This window comes from Prunus persica, chromosome G1, assembly GCF_000346465.2.
Source record: "Prunus persica cultivar Lovell chromosome G1, Prunus_persica_NCBIv2, whole genome shotgun sequence".
Classification (NCBI taxonomy): Eukaryota; Viridiplantae; Streptophyta; class Magnoliopsida; order Rosales; family Rosaceae; genus Prunus; species Prunus persica.
Genome location: NC_034009.1, coordinates 20049298 through 20065767, shown reverse-complemented (window position 1 = coordinate 20065767; position 16470 = coordinate 20049298). Strand labels below are relative to the sequence as shown.

General features: G+C 36.8%; 1 protein-coding gene and 1 long non-coding RNA gene across 2 annotated transcripts; both read left to right on the top strand.

The window, feature by feature from the left end:
- LOC18789834 (probable helicase senataxin) lies at positions 5087-12194 on the top strand. Its single transcript, XM_020555308.1, has 10 exons — positions 5087-5206; positions 5340-5894; positions 5976-7097; positions 7204-7528; positions 7656-7914; positions 8023-8239; positions 8331-8695; positions 8828-8959; positions 9132-9212; positions 9314-12194. Exons 1-9 carry the CDS (start codon positions 5087-5089, stop codon positions 9190-9192), a joined length of 3156 nt encoding a protein of 1051 aa, XP_020410897.1. The 3' UTR covers positions 9193-9212; positions 9314-12194.
- LOC109946577 lies at positions 13314-14434 on the top strand. Its single transcript, XR_002269697.1, has 3 exons — positions 13314-13564; positions 13688-13922; positions 14027-14434. It is a non-coding gene; the product is annotated as an uncharacterized LOC109946577 (long non-coding RNA).

Sequence of the window (16470 nt, the reverse complement as noted above, 5' to 3'; positions counted from 1 at the left end):
TCTTTGTTTTGAATCCCTGCAAAGAGTTAGTCACATGAACTGTTGCACCACTGTCTAACCACCATGAATTAGATAAAACTTCAACTGTATTAGATTCATAAATCACAGAGACATTTTCATGCTTACCTTTTCCCTTTTGTTTGTCCAACCAGCGCTTGTATCTTCTGCAATCTCTCTTTAAATGTCCAAATTTCTTGCAGAAGAAACACTTCAAACCTACTGGACCCGTGCCCTTTGCAGACTCATCTTTCTTTTGCTGCTTATCTGTGTTCTTGTTTTTGGTCCATTCCTTTTGTTTAAACTTAGTATCCTGCACAAAACACACTTGATCTTTGCCTTTGTCTTTTCTTATACTTTGCTCTTCCTGCACACATATACCTATCAAATCAGCAACTGACCATATCTCCTTCTGAGCAATATAAGTAGTTTTCAGTTGTCTAAAAATACTAGGTAGAGAGTTAATGGCAAAGTGCACCATCATGGTTTCATCCACATTGACTTTTAGAGCCTTCAACTTGTTTCCTATCTCAACCATGTTCAGAATATGAGTTCTTATGCAGCCTTCTCCATTGTATTTCATATCTGTCAGCTGGCTCATGAGTGTGCCAATTTCAGCTTTCTTGGATCCTTGGAAGTTTTCTGCAATAGCTTCCATGAATAGCTTAGCACTCTCAGTTTCAATAATACTGCCTCTGACCTCTTCTGAAATAGACCTCCTCATGATCAGAATTGCCATTTTGTTGGCCTTAATCCACTTTGCATATTTAGCCTTAGTCTCAGCAGATGCATCATTCGCAGGTACTGATAGAGCTTCATCAGTAAGAACCATCTCATAATCCAGAAGTCCAAGAGCAATTTCCACATCTTCTCTCCATTTCTTATAATTTGAGCCAGTGAGAGTTCGAATTGAGTTATGATTGACTGTACATGTTTAAAACAAGATAAGCACTTTATATATATAACTTTCCCCAGAACTTTAATCAAACATACTTAATCACATCTTTGGACAGTGATTCAAGCATGCTTATTGACACTGGAAAACGAATAGATATGAATTTCCTGAACAAAAGATCTTCTACATCTTTAGACAGAAGAAAACCTTTCACTAATCCATATCTATCCATGTCCCATGTCGATCCACCATGATACAAGACACATCAAACTGCTGACATCTTTGGACAGAAAGCCTTTCGACATGTTTTGCATCATGGTGCAAATTCTGATCATAATACTTTGAATACAGTGATCATGCAATGGTTGAGTCGCTTTGGCTCACTCAATCACTACACAAGAACTGTAAGCGATGATCTGTAGAAATCGTCAAGAACATGATAAAGCACATACTTTATACTGTTATCATGTTCATACTTTATAACTTAAAAGCTGTCAGTTATTTTCTCAATTTCCTGCACGAGTTTTGTTAGGTAGAACATGATATAACTTAAGCTCTGATACCACATGTAAGTTCTCTAAAGCCATAACATGTTTAACACTAACCTGAGTCTGACATGGTGCTGGCGCAGATTGGATGATGCTGGAACAGATTGGCAGCGCAAGGTATAGAAGTTCTTCTCCTGAGAATCCGATCCTTATAGCTATAACTCTGATGGGTGAATTTCTGTTTAGCTGCGTTGTGTGTATCGGATCTAGGAGGGAGCCTTCTATTTATATGCATCTCTCTAAGTGTCTTGCCCATCAAGAAACACTTAGAGATGTCCTTCATGCTATAGGATTAATCCATTCCAATCCTTGTAGAACTAGGAACCCTTAAGCCTTCATTGTCCTTATTGAACACTGTTTACAGGCTTGCCTAATCGAGATAGGTTTTGAGCTCCTAATAAACAATAAGTCTTTGTAATCCTAAGTTGATTAGAAGATCACTTTAATGGGTTTAATATAATAAACCTTCTTACAGTTGGCAGCAAGATGTCTACATTAAACACAATCCGCCAATATTAAATGGACTGTCAATGATAAAGAAGGAAGTAAAGGAACCAACATGTTGACTCAGAAGTCTACAAGACTCTATTTATTTTATACCAACGATATTAGAGTTGGAGGAATCAAACGTAAAACCTTGTGTGCAAGATTAAATGATCTTACAACTTGAGTTAGAAGCCCCTCGTATATAAAACTTTATTTTTAGAGCATCCGCAATAGTGAGGGTCATTTCAATTTTATTTCAATAAATTGAACTTTTGACTTGCAGTGGTAACGTTCAACTCATTTTAGAGATCAATAGTTCATTTCAAGAATCAACAATTCATTTCAAAGGTAAATAAAATGAACTCTGAAAAGAAATTCATTTCAATAAGCTGCCCTACCATAATAACTCTAAAGCCTCTCTCTTACATGGACAACATTACTTTTTACTTTTTATGTTATATTCAATTAGTATAAACTAGCCTTTACTCTTTTTCCTTCTTTTTTTTCCATAGCAACTAGCCTTTTTATTTTTTATTTTTTTCTCTGTTAAAAAAAAAAATCTAGTTAATATATGTACTAGCCATTACTAATTTGTAACAAGGCAGAGCATAAAATTGCGGCCTTTGTGTCCAGAGTTGGCGGTATCTAAATTGGGATGAATTATGGCTTGAGTGGATATTTGATATTCTTGCTAATGATGTAAACCTTACTAATTCGTCTTTAATAATATTCTCTCATTGTTTGGCAAAAAAGAAAAAGAAAAAAGAGAGAACGATTTGCGATAGATTTTTTGGGTAAAAGGATTCAAATGTCGTCGTCAATTTCCAATTACCAATCAAATGTAACTGGGGAAGTAGCATCACTCTTTAATTAATGCAACTAAATAATTGAAAGTTAACTTAACCTTGTACTATTAATTAGGAGTGGGTTTGGTCTGGGTTGATTCGGTTTTGGGCTCAACTCGAACACCAAACTGTAGGCCTCGGTTTGGCTATTTTGGAAACCGAAACCAAACCATAATTGATGAAAACCGACCACTTTGGTTAACCAAACTTGATGGATTGGTTTGGTTCGGTTTGCTTTTTTGGCTTTCTGAGAGAGAGAGAGAGAGAGAGAGAGAGAGAGAGAGAGAGAGAGAGAGAGAGAGAATAAATAAAAGTGATGGAGAGAGGGAGAGATGGAGAGGAGAAGAAAAAAAAGAGGGAGAGATGGAGGAGAAGAAGAAGAAGGGGAAAAAAGAAGAAAAAAAAAGAAGAGGGAGTGAAGACATACATAAGAAGAAGGAGAAAAAAAAAATAGAGAAGGGGGGACTAATGGAGACAAGACAAACAGAGAGATGGAGAGAGAATAAAAAGAAAAGATTGAAATTATGTATTATTATATATATATATTTCTTATAATAATACTATATATAATATTTTTTTAATACCATCGGTTCGGTTTGATTAAACTGTGGTTTTGAATATTGAAAACCGTATACCGAACTATATATTTCAGTTTGGTTTGGATTCAAGCCGATGACCAAAAAAAGATTGAAAAAAAACCGAACCAACCTAAACCATCGGTTTGATTTGGGCGGTTTGACCGAGTTACCAGTTTGAATGCCAATCCCTACTATTAATTACCAAAAAAGAAATTTAATATTATATGTACAGATTACAAAGATTTAATTTTTTTTCCTTCACTTTTTTTACTTTAAACAAATATATAGCTCAATCCTCAGCGCAGCGCAGTAGCTCGAAAAATTATTGTAGAGTACAATAATATGGCCACGTGATATACCTCGCCTAGGTGACCAAAAATCATCATTTGATATGCACCAGCTAGGAAAATTTGATATCAACAAAGCCTAAAATGGCCAGTCGCAACCGATCATTTTCCAATTTAACAACCTACTTATTTATTTACCTTTTTTTTTTTTTTTTGAGGACCTTTCTTATGGAAAGGGGCGATAGCATATTAAACTCACACATACAACACGGATTCTAATATTCGAATCCAGGACCTTACTTGAAGAAGTAAATATTCCAAACTATTACAGTAGTGGATCATTTACAATTTATTTACTAATGATTTTAAAAACTAGTGTGAAAAGTGAAATTAAGGTCAAAGACGTCTGTTGGTCTTACCAATACAGGCAGCGACATGAATATGAAGCTGTCTATCTCATTTTATATCTTGTAATTGTCTTTTGGTCTTTTCAAGTCTTGTAACAATTATTAACTCAACACGTCTTTATTATATCTTTGACTTTCATTTTCTTCCTACTACTTTTCCTGAGGGATATTTTGATTTTCAAAGAAAAAGACGTATAATTTTCCTATTTAATAAAAACGTCCCTTTTTTGGGTTGTGTTTCTAATTGCTGAATTGGGGATTTAGTCATTATTTGAGTTTTGTGTGATTTTCTCAAGATCAATTCAACATGTGGTTGTATTTAATCGCTTGAGAAAATTTACCCATATTCAACACATAGTTGCTTTGTACTTTTGTTTGTTCTTCAATAATATACTATAACTTATTTTCGAAAATAAAAAACGTCCCTTTGGATGTTTACATTTTTACATGCATGAATTTTTCATTTCTACAACTTGGACAGGAAATCGAAGAGCTAAGTAATTATTATAAGGTGCCATGCCATTCAATCCTATTGCTTGTTTAGCAACAAAAAATTGTTTCAGAGCCAAGTAATTATTATAAGGTGCCATGCATTAATTTTACATGCTTATTTTCGAAAATAAAAAACGTCCCTTTGGATGTTTACGTTTTTACATGCATTAATTTTTCATTTCTACAACTTGGACAGGAAATCGAAGAGCTAAGTAATTATTATAAGGTGCCATGCCATTCAATCCTATTGCTTGTTTAGCAACAAAAAATTGTTTCAGAGCCAAGTAATTATTAAATTCGCCTAGAGGTAGCTGCCTTTATTTTCTTTCTTTCCAAGTCCTTTTTCTGCTGATAAACTCACTTTAAGTACATATTGCTGGCCACCATCTTTTACTGTTGATTGTAAACTTGTTTTGAATCCTCCTCTTGCTTCAGTGCTAAGCAAGTGGAGTTGAATATAATAGAGAGAGTGATATATATCCACAGAAGCCACTGCATTTTATATATCAGAAAAAGTTGGGGAATTTTCAGTTGAGTTAGTAGTAATAATTATGGATCATGAGGACAATGAGGTGAAGAAGCCTTTCGAAATTGCAGGTAGAAGCTTAATCGACTTGGTCTTCTCTTGGTCTCTTAGGAATGTTCTCTTCAGAGATCTTTACAAACACCAGGTTTTGTGTCCAGTTATTTATCTCCTCATTATGCATATCTAGCTAGCTAGTGTTGTCAACTTTCCTTTCAGCTCATTTGTTAATTTTCTTTTTTCTTTGAGTTATATAAATTTCACATTATTCACTTTTGCAGGTGACCAAAATTCCAGAGACATTTTCGACAGTGGCGCGTTACATGAAGTCATTCATTCCTTCACTTATTGAAGAAACACATGCTGATTTACTCTCAAACGTTACGGCAATTTCGCAAGCACCTATTTGTGAGATTCTGACTGTTGAAACTTCTAAGCATCTTAGGCCTCCCAAAGACTTGTTTTATGAAATTACAGTTAGGAAGATGATTGCGACAGAAAGCAATGCAGGAAAATATGAGCCAGTGGTTGGAGATATCTTTGCCTTGACAAATATTAGACCAAAATGCATTGATGATTTGAACAGGCCTAAAAATTTCTATCTTATTGCATATGTTCTCGGATCGAAAGATAGCTCAGACAATCTCCAGATACTCTCATCAAAGCCTATCAGTGGGGAAGGATACAAGCAAATAAAGAGCAAGAGTGAAACACTGTTTGCTGTGTATCTGACGAACATGACCACAAATGTTCGTGTATGGAAAGCGTTGAACTCAGAAGAGACAAACACCAATATCATTAAGAATGTGCTGCAAGTGCAACCCAATTCATCAGATGTATTTTTCTGTACTCTTATCCTTAAATTTAAAGCAAATAGTCTATCCCTCACTAATCCATTTCATGTTTGTTACTTACAGGGGGAGAATTCTTGCGCAATCTGTTTTTCCGCAGACATGTGCTCCCCTGACCTTTCTACAAAATGGCCCACAGTGTGCTCTGATCTAAATGATTCCCAAAAGGCTGCAGTTTTAAACTGTATCAGTTTGAGTAAGTGTCATCACCATAATGCTGTAAAACTAATATGGGGTCCTCCTGGAACTGGAAAAACCAAGACAGTCGGTACGACACTCTTTGTCCTCTTTAAGTTGAAGTGCAGAACACTAACATGTGCACCAACCAATATTGCCGTGTTAGAAGTTACGGCACGACTCTTGAGGTTGGTTAATCAGACTCTTGAATATGGAAAGTATGGACTAGGAAATATAATTCTATTTGGGAATCTGGAGCGGATGAACATCGATAATTATAATGACCTTTTTGAGGTATTTCTTGATAGTCGTATTAGTATTCTGTCCGAGTGTCTTGCCCCTTTGTCTGGTTGGAAACATTGTTTAGAATCCATGATAGGTTTACTTGAGGATCCAGAGCAACTCTATTCCTTGTATTTAAAGGAAAAGAGGGAACAGCACAAAAAGAATGATGAGGACGATGAAGAAACTGATAATAGCAGCCAAGCAAGTGACAATGAGAGTGATCTTTTGACGTTTGAGGAGTTTGTGAAGAAAAAATTTGATGACGTTAGTGAGCATCTGAAAACTTGTATGGTAAACTTGTACACCCACTTGCCAACATCTTGCATTTCACTTGAGGTGGTGAAGGATATGATTAGAGTTTCGGATTTGCTTAAGTTGATTATATCTATATTGCATCGGGACGGTGTTGCCAATGAAAGGTTACAAACACTTCAAAAAGATTGCGCACAAATTCTTAAGTCGCTTCGTGAATTTTCTGTTCCAAATTCAAATGATGGACAAACAATAAGAAATTTGTGCTTGGCAAATGCTTGTTTAATATTTTGTACTGCGTCAAGCTCTGCAAAATTGCACACTGAAGGAATGGCACCTCTGGAAATGTTAGTGGTTGATGAAGCAGCTCAGCTGAAAGAATGTGAATCAGCAATTCCCTTACAACTACCTGGTCTTCGCCATGCTATTCTCATAGGAGATGAGATGCAACTCCCTGCTATGGTTAAAAGCAAGGTTTTCTTTTTACCCTTTGTTTTCTTTAGTTTTTTAAATAATGAGAAGCTTATACACACGCACACACACATAAATATATTAACATCTTAGCAAATGAACTTGTTAGCTCTCCGAGAATGCTGAATTTGGAAGAAGTTTGTTCGAAAGACTTGTACTGTTAGGCCACGAGAAGCTCCTTCTTAATGTCCAGTATAGGATGCATCCATTGATCAGCAGGTTTCCGAAACAGGAGTTCTATAACAATCAGATACTAGATGGTCCGAATGTCAGTGAAGTAAGCTATGAGAAGTCCTTCATTGAGGGCAGAATGTACGGGCCATACTCCTTTATAAATGTAGCCAATGGAAAAGAAGAATTTGATCGCGGGCATAGTCTGAAAAACATGGTTGAGGTTGCTGTTGTATATAAGATAGTTTCATGCCTTTACAAAGGTAATTACTGTCCTTAGCTAGTTGATGTTCTTAGTTGTTTTAAGAATATGCTGCTTGAGAAGGTTTTAGCTTGGTACATGATGCCTACTACTCTGTAGTTTTCTTAACTTTTCCTTCTTCGCCACAGAATTTACTCGAACAAAGAAGAAGGTTAGTATTGGGGTAATATCACCTTACAAGGCTCAAGTTAATGCAATTCAATTGAGAGTCAGAAACTACAGTGAAGTTTCTGGCACAGATTTCTCTGTAAGTGTGCGATCTGTTGATGGATTCCAAGGTGGTGAAGAGGATGTGATAATTATCTCCACTGTCAGATGTAATGGGAATGGATCTGTAGGTTTCCTCTCCAATCGTCAGCGAGCAAATGTGGTTCTAACTCGTGCCAGGTATTACTGCATGTTACATCGTAGCTTGCTCATGTTGTAGATTAGATGTTTTGTCTGAATTATTGGTAGTTTTGATTAAGTTAATTTTTTGTGGTTGTGTTGGTGTAGGTATTGCCTTTGGATATTGGGGAATGAAGGGACATTGACTAACAGTAACTCAATTTGGAAGAATCTAATTCTTGATGCGAAGAAACGCGATTGTTTCTATAATGCTGATGAGGACAATAACTTAGCTCAGGCTATTGCAGCAGCCCTTGTAGAGCATAACCAACTACATACTCTGCTTGATGCTGATTCTATGCTGTTCAAAAATGCAAAATGGAAGGTATGCTGCTACTTCTGGTTTTCCTTTTTTGTAATCATCAACGTATTTGCATATGTGTTCATTAGCAATAATCAGTCTTTTTCCGATATAGGTTTGGTTCGCCAAGGAATTTAGGAATTCAATAGCAGAAATTAAAGACACTGAGATTCGACAGGACGTAATTTCTTTAATAAAAAAGCTTTCTAATGGTTGGCGCCAATCTCAGAATGATAAAGTGATTATAGGCCATGCGAGGACTTCTGCTGAATTGCTAGAGACGTATGAAGTCAATGAGCTGCTGTATCTCATTTGGAGCGTAGAAATTCACAAGCAGAACTCAGATTTTGTCCAGGTTATGAAGATTTGGGACATTGTCCCACTTTCTGATATTCCTAAACTTACAGAGCGCCTTGACATCGTCTTTGGGAATTACACCGTCGAAAAGATGAACCGTTGCAAACTCAGATGTTTTGATGGGTATGTAAATTGTCCTTGGAAATTCTTTTTTTCAACTTTTATTCCTCACAGGTTGGCAAAAAACTCAGTTTCATAGTACCTACTTCAGTGGATTTAGCTTAAATAACTCATTATTGCTTCCATGGTGATCAGGGTCACTGTTGTTCCAAATAGATGGCCAGCAGATTCGAGCAGCTGCGACGAAGCTGATCCAACGGAGTTCCTTTCAAAACCATTTTCTTCACTCAGTCTGAGAGATAGGCCATCATCAAGTTCATCTTTTAGGTATGTTGCATGCATTTGGTCGAAAACATTTTAAGCCTGGTGGGATATCCAGCTTTCACTTCCTCTCTTCTACAACACAAAATATGTAGTGATAATCACCATTTCTCTAATTTGTGTTCATGGATTGCTTTAATTTAAGTACTAATTATTTCATATTAATTATTATTATCAGAAATAATTTTATGTCAAGAATGAGTGGAACCAAGGGCACTGGATCGAGGCCAAGATGGTAGTTAATGTTGCTTATTTAATGGTACAATTTCCTATATGTTCTTCTTACTTACAACATTACATTTGAGCAATCTTTTCATAAAACAGACTTTGGTGAATGCTAACAATTTTGAACTTCAAAAGACAGTGTGTGCAGCAGCAGCAGCAGCAGGAGCAGGAGGCAAGCTGTTTTAGCTGTATGTTGGAAAGTTGTAGCCATTGCCAATTTACCTGATGTAGAAGAAGCATGTTTCTGTTTGCCTTTAATTTCTTGATGCGGCAATTCAGTGAAACAATTATCGAAATATATGAACCATTTTAATTACTTGATAGCTTCTATTGGCGTTGTTTTTTTGGGTAGAAACTCGAAAGAAGTTCTTTTTAAATTGTGGCTGTTCTTGATTCATGGGTCCTCTTTTATTCTTGTGAAGTCCTATTTAAAAGTTCATTTTAAATATTAAATTCGCATTTAAGGTAATTATTTTTAATTTAATATTTCATCTTTTTTAATTAGTGAAACTGATGGGATTGAGGCATTGGACTTGATTGTGGTGACGAAAATAAGAAAATAAGAATCACAGTGACCAAAATCGTCCCTAAACCCTAACCTAGTGATTAAAATTGTTTTTTTTACTCTATTTGATAAGGTCTATTTTTATTTTATTTTATTTTTTTTGGGTTGAAGGAAATGAAAAATTCATTACCAAATAAAGTTACAAAAAGCCCAAATACATGAGTCAACAAATGAAAATCTAGGCCTGAGTAATAACAAAAGAAAAGCCCAATAGCGCAGGCCCAAAACAACAAAAAGCGCCCAAATTACAAAAACCCTAAAATCAAGCCCTACACAAACGAAGCAGCCACTGCCGCCTCCGCTCGATATGTCGCTGCCGCCACAACACCAAGATCCAGAGAAATAGTGGTCAAAATTTATCGTTGAGTTACAGAGCCCACATAGCCCAAAGATGCAGATTAAAGTCTTAGATCTAATAATGGGTTGTAGAAATGAAGCAGTTGCAGCAGACCAGTAGTCGACCCAGTGAATCCTAGGGAAAGAGGACTTTAGAGTTTGAGATTTGGTGGGAGGAGAAGGGATAAGGACAGGTGCATGAAGGTGTGGTGGGATGAGGGGAAAAAGGATGAGGGAGATATAATGGCTGAAAAAGAGAGGGACATGAGATGTAGAGGGAAAAGTGGAGGAGGTTTTGGCCAATATCAGAAATTTCATGGGAGAAGGGGTATTCGAAAATAGAAAGAGAATAAAATAGAGGAGAGCGAGAAGTCATACGAGAGGTGCCAGAGAAGCTGCCCCGAATGTCAGCGGAAGAGAGAAATTTTAGAGAGAATGAGGAGCATCTCTCTCAATAGTTGGTTAATAAGGTGGTGTTTTTTTCCTTTGAAATTATGAATTTGCTCTTAGTATTGACTCAAATTTAGATGGACACTGGTTCCCGCGATGCTGCGGGTTTTGAAATTATAAGGAAATGTGTATAAAGTCGTGAAAATATGTGAGGAAGATGATACCATTTATATAACTATGGAGATCTAAATAGTAGGATCATGCTTAGTTTAGCAAGCTTAAATTACAAAAAATAAACTAACATGTTTTATATGCTGCTTGTTATTTGAAAATATTGGACATATTTTAATAAATTAAGCAGCTATAAAAACATCAAAATATGAGCAGTTTTCAGCCGTTTATTATTCAAAAGAGTTTGAATAAGTGTTTATATATATGGTATTGGGTGGTGGAAAGGGGTTCCTCTACTTTGATGTCTGTTGAAAGGGGGATCTAGGTCTTGATGGCTCTACTGTGCAAGTGACTTAAATTCTTTCTCATTCTTTCAGACATTTTGACACTGTTAGCGTAAATTTGGAAAATAACAAGTGTTAGTGTATATATAAATGGAAAAATTTGGGCAACGACAATAATTATTATGACATAATTAAGTTAAAAAATTAAACAGAACAAACAACACTCTAGATACATCAAACATTCTATTAATATGATGGACAAAAATATAAACTCAATCTATTGAACCAATTGAAAACAAATGCAGAACAATTGCGACAATTATTAATATTTTTATTACATCCATAGCCTACTAAAGCAAAATGGACGCACACCAACAGTACGGCGACTATAGAATTAAGAATAGTCAAACAATACAGCACCTGAAAACGAACCTCACAATCTATAGCCTAACGTATCTGAAATGCTGTTCATATTTATAACACCAACATAAATTTATTTTGTATAAACAACTTTACAATTACAAATATCTATTATTTTATAAATAAATTAACTTGATTCTATAACGATCAAACAGTATGCATATATTAATGTCAAGCCTAATTAAACCAATATGCACAATTAGCACATTCGATTCAAAACTCATAATCAATCCAGCCCACCAAACCAAGAAATAAAGTGAAATGTTTCCTGAGAACCTTAAAGAAAAAAAAAATTCAAAAGGGAAAAATAAAAAACTCATCATCGAAGCATATTCTACTTCTATTCTGTAGGGCACTAAATATTACTTCTAAATAACTTCTATGCAAGCACAACTGATGACAACAAAATATAAAATGCTACAATATGATTAAAATTGGTTGAGTAAGATAACTAAAAATCTTAAATTTGATGAGGTGAGGCATTGGAGGGGTTTTCATACCTCCAAAGTGATGACACCATGAAAGTGTCTCTCCTCTTGCTTTTTTGGGGTAGCCAATCTGTGAAATAAAGAAAGGGTCAAATTATATCCGGATATCAATTTGCAAGAGTGAAAGGAGCAGCAATAACAACAGCAACACATTACAATCCAATATTCTGAAGTAAAATAAAGAGAAATAATGCAAAGCAAACAAATGACTGAATTTTGATATATTGGGGCATATATATAAGTTGCGAGCTAGCACGTGCTACTCCATCCTTTATAAGACTTCTTGTCTGGCAGTAAGACACTGTCCCAAACAGACAAAACACATAAACAACCCAAAAAGGCTAAAAGAAAGAAAAAGAAAAGAAGGGTCATCAACAATTACTCGTTTATCAACAGAGATTGCAAAAAATAAAACTTGTTCTCTATTTTTCCTAAGCAAATCAGTTGAAAATAAAATATCAGAAGCAGGATTGGTCTCTTTGCCATAAGGTGAAGTTCTCCTTCACTGTGAAAGGCTTCAACCACCTTCGTGCTGACAGCTTGTGGTTGCCTTCGTTGCATAGAACTGCTTCCACCTTCAGCTTCCTTGTCACTTGCCATCTTCAACACACTAGCACTTGCAGCTCAAACACAGCTCTGATACCACTTGTTGTGAATTATGGCTTTTCTCCCTAATGATCTTGTCGTTGATGGACTTTGTGACAAACACAAGGATGGATGAATCACACACTCACACACTTGCAGAAAACAACCAAGCACAAAATGACACAAGTATTTATAGAGGTTCAGCAATTGCCTACATCCTCTTGGTGAGCCTCTTGAGAAATTCACTAATGAAAGAATAAGTTACAACCTTAAGAAAAACCCCTTTGAACTCTATTCTCTCCCCAAGCTCTCTTTTCTCTCTCACTCCTTGCTCTCACTTTGATGCACTTGTGAATACTCTCTCACACTTGGTGTTTCCCCTCCTTGGTGTCTAGACTTACAAGACTCCAACTCAGCTCCTAACTTGAGCTGATTGCTCTCTCTCTTCTTCCCTTGATGGTTTTTCCTGGAATCACTAGTTTCTAGCTACTTAACCACACTTGGTTGCCTTGCATGCTCTCTCTCTTCTTCCCTTGATGGTTTTTCCTGGACTCACTAGTTTCTAGCTACTTAACCACACTTGGTTGCCTTGCATCATCTTCCTTTTATAAACAGGCCTTTAGACTTAGGAGGAAGCTTCCTCTTCCTTCACATTCACACTTTCAGCCACCCAACCTAAACCATAGGTTAGACAAGCCAAAAGATAGTCATTACACTTTAGCCACCTTGTCTAACAACCTTTGATACAAGTCAACAAACATCATTAAATGGTGTTCTAGCTTTTCTAGCACCTTGCCAAACTTCCTAGAAACCATAAAAGCCTTTGGAGGCACATGAAGTTAGGTAGGGAACAAACACATGTGAAAAGAACCTGAAAACGCGTGGAAAAAATAACACAGCAAAGCTGGCGACCGGTCGCACGTTCTTGGCAACCGGTCGCATTTCAATCTGCTTGAAATCGACTGGTCACTCCTACCTAGCGACCGGTTGCTTCCTCCATTTTCTAGCTTCTTCAACGCTGCTTCAAAACAACCAGTCGCTCCTACCTTGCAACTGGTCGCCTCCTGCGACACCTGCATCCTTAATGTGAGCCAATTTCCAACAGAGGTTGCTTTGGTATATGTGATTGTTTCAAGCCTTTACAAAGGTAATTACTGGCCTAAGCTAGTTGTTGTAAAAATATGCTGCTCCTGCTTGAGAAGGTTTTAGCTCAATTTTTAATTTTCTTGACTTTTCCTTTTTCACCGCATAATTTTCTCGAACAAAAAAGGTTAGTGTTGGTGTAATATCGCCTTACAATGCTCAAGTTAATGCAACTCAATTGAGAGTCAGAAACTACAGTGAAGTTTCTGGCACAGATTTCTCTGTACGTGTGCAATCTGTTGATGGATTCCAAGATGGTGAAGAGGATGTTATAATTATCTCCACTGTCAGATGTAAATGGAATGGATCTGTAGGTTTCTCTCCGATTGTCAACGAGCAAATGTGGTGCTAACTCGTGCGAGGTATTACTGTAACATTGTAGCTTCCTCATGTTGTAGATTACATGTTTTGTCTGAATTATTGGTAGTTTTGATGAAGTTAATTTTTTGTGGTTGTGTTGGTGTAGGTATTGCCTTTGGCGAAGCCACATTGACAAACAGTAACTCAATTTGGAAGAAGCTAATTCTTGATGCGAAGAAACGTGATTGTTTCTATAATGCTGACGATGACAAGAACTTGGCTCAGGCTCTTGCAGCAGCACGTCTAGAGCTTAACCAAACAGTATGTGCAGCAGCAGGAGCAGAGCAATTTACCTGATGTAGAAGAAGCATGTTTCTGTTGGTCTTTAATTTCTTTATGCAGCAATTCAGTGAAACAATTATCGAAATATATGAACCATTTTTTATTACTTGATAGCTTCCGTTGGTGTTTTTTTTTTGGGTTGAAAGTTCTTTCTATTCTTGATTGTGGTTGTTCTTCATTCATGGATCCTCTTTTATTCTTGTGAAGTCCTATTTTTCTTCCTGTGAGACCCTAAACCCTTTCTTTTTGAAGAACTTAAAGCAATTATAAACAAGTTCAAAAGTTAGTGCATATCCAATCACTAAATTTTGGTTCATTAAAAATGTAAGGGTTAATGACCTAAATGGTCCCCCAACTATTACTCCAGTATCATTTTGGTCCACCAACTAAAATTTTCATTTCAAACATCCTTAAACTTTTTATTTTGTACCAAGATGGTCCATCCGTGACAGATTCCGTCACTTCTGATCACACGATGGCCACGTGACTGAGTTTTGAAGGGTATATGCGACTTTTTGAGAAGCTCTGTCTCATTGAAAAGGTCCCTAAACTATTACTCCAGTATCATTTTGGTCCACCAACTAAAATTTTCATTTGAACCGTCCTTCCACTTTTCTTTTCTTTTTGTATCAAGATGGTCCTATCATCAAAGTCCGTCAATTTTATTGTTATTTATTTTTGTATTTATCTTATTTTTAAAATTTTAATTAATTTAAACAATAGAGAAAAAAATATATTACTTTTTAAGTCCATGTCATAAAAATAAAAAAGCCATGTTGGTGGTGAGATTCAATTTTTTCAATTTTAAAATTAGGTACAAGTTCCAATAATAGTTTCCTTTAATTTTTAATTATTGTTTACTGTAATAACCCAAAACAAAACATCTAAAAAGAAATAAAATATCTAAAAAGTAGGATTAATATCTTCTAGCAAAAAGACAATTTTGCCCTCGCATTATTTAATAGGGAAAAAGTTGACTTTTTGATCGGAAAAGAATTTGGCAATTCCGCTTACGCCATTGCGAAGAGCACGGCGAAACGAGTCCGTAGACACGAAGTAGACCCGAATCGGACTTGTAACGAAGAAAATACGATCAAAATACTGCGAAGGGCAAAATGGTAATTTGGTCAAAAAGTCAGATTTTTATCCCTTCCTCCCTTCTCTCTCCTCATTTCTCTCTCTTCTCTCTCTCTCCTCCCGATCAGCCCGCGCCAGCCGACCTTCCTCCCTTCTCATCGTCGTCACGGCCACCACGCTTGGAGCCGATCTCCGCCGTTGGTACCAAACGAACCACCACTCGACCGCCGTCATTTTCTGACCCTTCGCCGGAGTTTCCGTGGCCAGAGCTCGCCGGAAAACTCTATTTTTACCGAATTTCGTGTTCAAACTTCCAGCTCGATTTTCTCCTTCAATTCTCCACCAAATCGATCGAGTAAGGCCCCAGAGATCCAGTCGACCCGCAGGAGGGACCTTCGAAGGGTCCAATTAGCTCGGACCATCAGTGAGTAGACTTTCTTTCATAAACGATTTTATATGCATGAGTTATATAAATGATTTATATAAATGAGATTGCTTAAATGATTTTATAATGATTTTATACAAATAAGCTTTTATAAGTCAGTTTATATGGGTTAATTTGATTATTGATTTTGAAGAAGTTTTATGAACTATTTATTTCAAACGTGATGTGAGCGGTACAATGCTTTGATTTACGTGTTGTTTAGTTACTGAAGCTCAAGTAATATAAAAAGCAGAGTTTGAGAACTCTATCAGAAGAGACAGCAGTTAAATGTCAGTTTCACAAAAAGGCAGTGAGCTATTAGATTTTTCTAAAAATAGTTTATTTTAGAACCACCATGTACTCACCCTTTATTTGGTGATTACCCAGAGTTGGACCGATGTCTACGGACATCCAGTTCGATTTCAGTTTACGTCAGTGCACTTGACTTTGCCTCACGAGTTACGGGGACGCTCGGACCGTGAGTGCCAGGATTTGCGGCTCGGCAGACTTGGTGTCCCGAGACCTGCCAGGGTTGCGGCTCGGCTGACTCTGTGTCCCCGAGACCTGCCAGGATTGCGGATCAGGCTGACTACGGTCCCCTGCATCCTGCCAGAGCGACTCGAGCTGACTTGGTGTCATCGAGGACCTGCCGACTGATCAGGCTGATCATAGTCCCCTGATTTCGCCAGTTTGCGGTTCGGGTAGACTGCGTGTCGCCCGAGACCTGCCAGGGGAATTGCCGGATATGACAGGGAATAGGTGGTATT

Bases quoted from the DNA above. Each gene is read 5' to 3' on its own strand.
- LOC18789834 (XM_020555308.1), top strand. From the start codon at position 5,087: ATGGATCATGAGGACAATGAGGTGAAGAAGCCTTTCGAAATTGCAGGT. The intron at 5,895-5,975 runs GTATTTTTCTGT...TGTTACTTACAG, and splicing joins TGCAACCCAATTCATCAGAT to GGGGAGAATTCTTGCGCAAT. The intron at 8,696-8,827 runs GTATGTAAATTG...CATGGTGATCAG, and splicing joins AAACTCAGATGTTTTGATGG to GGTCACTGTTGTTCCAAATA.